This window comes from Trichechus manatus, unplaced genomic scaffold (assembly GCF_000243295.1).
Source record: "Trichechus manatus latirostris isolate Lorelei unplaced genomic scaffold, TriManLat1.0 scaffold00050, whole genome shotgun sequence".
In the NCBI taxonomy this organism is placed as follows: Eukaryota; Metazoa; Chordata; class Mammalia; order Sirenia; family Trichechidae; genus Trichechus; species Trichechus manatus.
Window position 1 is genome coordinate 17,339,513 of NW_004443986.1, and position 3,173 is coordinate 17,342,685.

The window sequence follows — 3,173 nt, forward strand, 5'->3', positions numbered from 1 at the left end:
GGGCACCATCTAGTCGTACTGGACTCAGTCTGGTGCAGGCTATGTGGCACCATGAATTTGGACTTCTAGCCTCCTAAACCGTGAAAGAATAAATTTCTCTTTGTTAAAGCCATCCACTTGTGGTATTTCTGTTATAGCAGCATTAGATGACTAAGACACCAACCTTTCAATATCACAAAGCACACAGCTCTGATTCCGAAGGAGAGGCCCTCAGGATCACTGACCCTTGGCGAATGCCACAAGGTGAGCCCGGGCCTGCCCACAGGGGAGTGGGCACGCTACTATGTTTGCATGGGCACCGTGATCTCAGCAGACCTGAGCCATTAAAATGGGCTTACACCAAAAGGGAGGGGCTCTTCCCCAAACAAAAAGGTGTTACATAAATTCGTCTAAAATGGAGTTTGGGATTTTAATTATAATTCAATTAACAAAAATTGGACACATATCCACACTTTGGTGGACCCCCTGCTGGTGCAGTGGTTAAGAGCTCAGCTGCTAACCAAAATGTCGGCAGTTCAAATCTCAAGGCTCCTTGGAAACTCTATGGGGCAGTTCTACTCTATCCTATAGGGTCGCTATGAGTCGGAATTGACTCGACAGCAATGGATTTCATGCACACTTCCAGAAACTCGCCTATAGCCCTTTCCCAACAACTTGATGGTCTGTTTAAAAATTATAAAGTGAATTATATATTTTTTACAGCTTTATTGGGGCATAATTTACATGCCATAAAATTCACCTGCTATAAATGTTGTATACTAGTCAATGAATTTTAGTAAATTTATAAAGTTGTGCAAATATCACATCACCACAATTCAGCTTTAGAACATCTCCATCATTCTCCTGCAATTCCCTGGAGCCCATCTGCAGTCAATCCCTGTTCCCACCCCTGGCCCTAGGTAACTACTGATGTGCCTTCTGTCTATAAATTTGCCTTTTCTGGACAAGGATGCAATGGAATCATAGACGATGGAATCTTTCACACCAGTCTTCTTAGAAAGCGAATTATACTTTTAAAGCTACTAAAGGAGCTGGCTATTTAAAGGAGCCAACAGAGATGTCTTTTCTAGGAACTACTAACCACAGGAATATTTTCACTTCTCATGGGGGAAGGAAACAAGGGGAGGCAGGAAGGAGCAGTCAGAGAAGGAAGCTGACCACGGCTGGCAGGAATCTCACCGCTCTTGGTGCTTTCCGGCTCTGTGGGGCCATAGAAGCAAGCGTGGCCCTGACACTCGGCTGCTTGGCCTTGTTTCTCTGAAACAGACCCCTGACTTTCTGGACAAGTCTTTTGCTTTGTTTTCAAGGTCAGACTGGATTCTTTAAAAGCTAGAGTTTGGCAGACATTCTTTACTAATAAAGCTAAACTATTGTTTGGTTCAGAGAAGACTTCAGGGGATAATTTTGCTTTAAGGTTTAAAGATTATCTCAGGACAATAGTTTCAGGGGTTCATCCAGCCTCCCTGGCTCCACGAGAATTTGAAATTCTGTTCTGCATCGTGCTCTTGTAAAGAACTATCTATATGGGATCAAACTGCTAGTAAACTTAGGGGGCAGTGAGTTTATGTTAACGGGTGGGAACAATTCAGAAAAGGAGGGTGAGAATGGCTGCATAGCTTGAAGAATGTAATCAGTGTCACTGAAATATACATGTAGAAATTGCTGAATTCGTGTATAAGTTTTACTGTGTATATTTTCACCAACAATAAAAAAAAGTTTAAAAACCTTTAAAATATAGAATATAATAGTATCTTAAATATTACACAACTGAAAAAAAATCAGAGTTTGGGACCTGGGTGCTGGTATGTTGCCCACAACTGTCTCACAGTGGCGAGAGCAAAGGAAAGGAGAGAAGACACCTCACCCCCAGACTAGACTATAGATTGATTATATGCTCCTGCAGGTCCCTGTGCTGCTGTTGCCCTTTACCACCATTTGCAATTAAACATCTGTGTGATTACTTAATTAATGGGATCTCCTGCATTAGACCCTCAGCTCCTTGAGGGCAAGAGAACCATATCAATGTCTGTTCCCAGGGTTGTGCTTTGGCACACAGTGGCTGCACCCTAAGTTCTTGTTGACCTAACCAGTTAATTAATCAGCAGCGTCCGATGCTTTGGAAATAAGGACAGACACCCAGAGTGCATAGAAAGATACTTTGCTTAGAAAGATTTTAAAAAGAAAACAAATACAACCTTGAATTTGTGCAACCATTAAAACCTCTACAAATAGCAGAATGGGGTTAAACAAGAGGTCAGAATTGAGGCCATACCCACATTTCCATGGGACCAGATGGCTACAGGTAGTCAGCTCAAGTGCAGGCTGCACTTGGGAGACACAGGTCAGCTGTCCCTTCCTAAAATGAAAACAGCACCTCCCTGAGGTCCCCTGGTGGCTCAGTAGTCAAGAGCTCGGCTGCTAACCAAAAGGTCTAGCATTCTAATCCACCAGGCGCTTCGTGGAAACCCTAAGGGGCAGTCGTACTCTGTCCCATAGGGTCACTATGAGTAGGAATCGACTTGACAGCAATGGGTTTGGTTTTGGTTGGGGTGGAATGTAGGTGCTGGCATTGGGGGACCGTGCCTTCGTGCCCCGCTGGGCTTGCACTACAGCATCATTAGCATTTCCAAACCCCCGGGACCTGGCTTGCACTGGTGTCTGCAGTCCTCTGGGGCTAACTATACCTGGGTCAGTGTTGACTACAGCTCTGCTCTGAATGAGCTGGGAAGGGGAGAAGCCGATCTCCAACAGCCAAGGCCTGAGGTCCACGTAAGCATCCTCGAGTTGCTGGAGCACGTAGAGGAGGAACTCGCACACCTCCTCGCCCTTGCTCTGTGCCAGGTCCAGAAGTTTTCGGACCTGGTGGAAGCACAAGCAAGACATGAACCGGCAATAGGGATATCCTCCTATGAGAAAGGCCTCAGGTGGGCATGCGGCGGGACTCTAAACTCTCACCATAGCCTCTAGCTCAGGCATCCTCTAGCTGGTGTGAGAGCTTACATGGTAGAGGCCTAGGATCTGTGAAATGGACACCTCAGAAATAAATCCACACAGCTCTAAGAAACCAGAAGGCATCCATGAGCCTAAAAACAGAAAGATAAGACCCGCGACTAGAACCAGTGTCCACCCGTGGAATTCTCTCTCTGTCTCCTTTTCCTTCTTTGCCTGACACT

The 3,173-nt window shown here is 45.4% G+C and overlaps 1 protein-coding gene across 2 annotated transcripts in view; it reads right to left on the reverse strand.

Moving 5' to 3' along the window:
• NOD1 (nucleotide binding oligomerization domain containing 1) overlaps nt 1–3,173 on the reverse strand; it is a 36,856-nt gene that overhangs the window by 28,630 nt on the left and 5,053 nt on the right. For both annotated transcript variants that reach the window (XM_004377501.2, XM_023732370.1), the window contains one exon: nt 2,685–2,859. In XM_004377501.2, the coding sequence (XP_004377558.1) occupies nt 2,685–2,859 (175 nt within the window). The remainder of the gene's footprint in view (nt 1–2,684; nt 2,860–3,173) is intronic.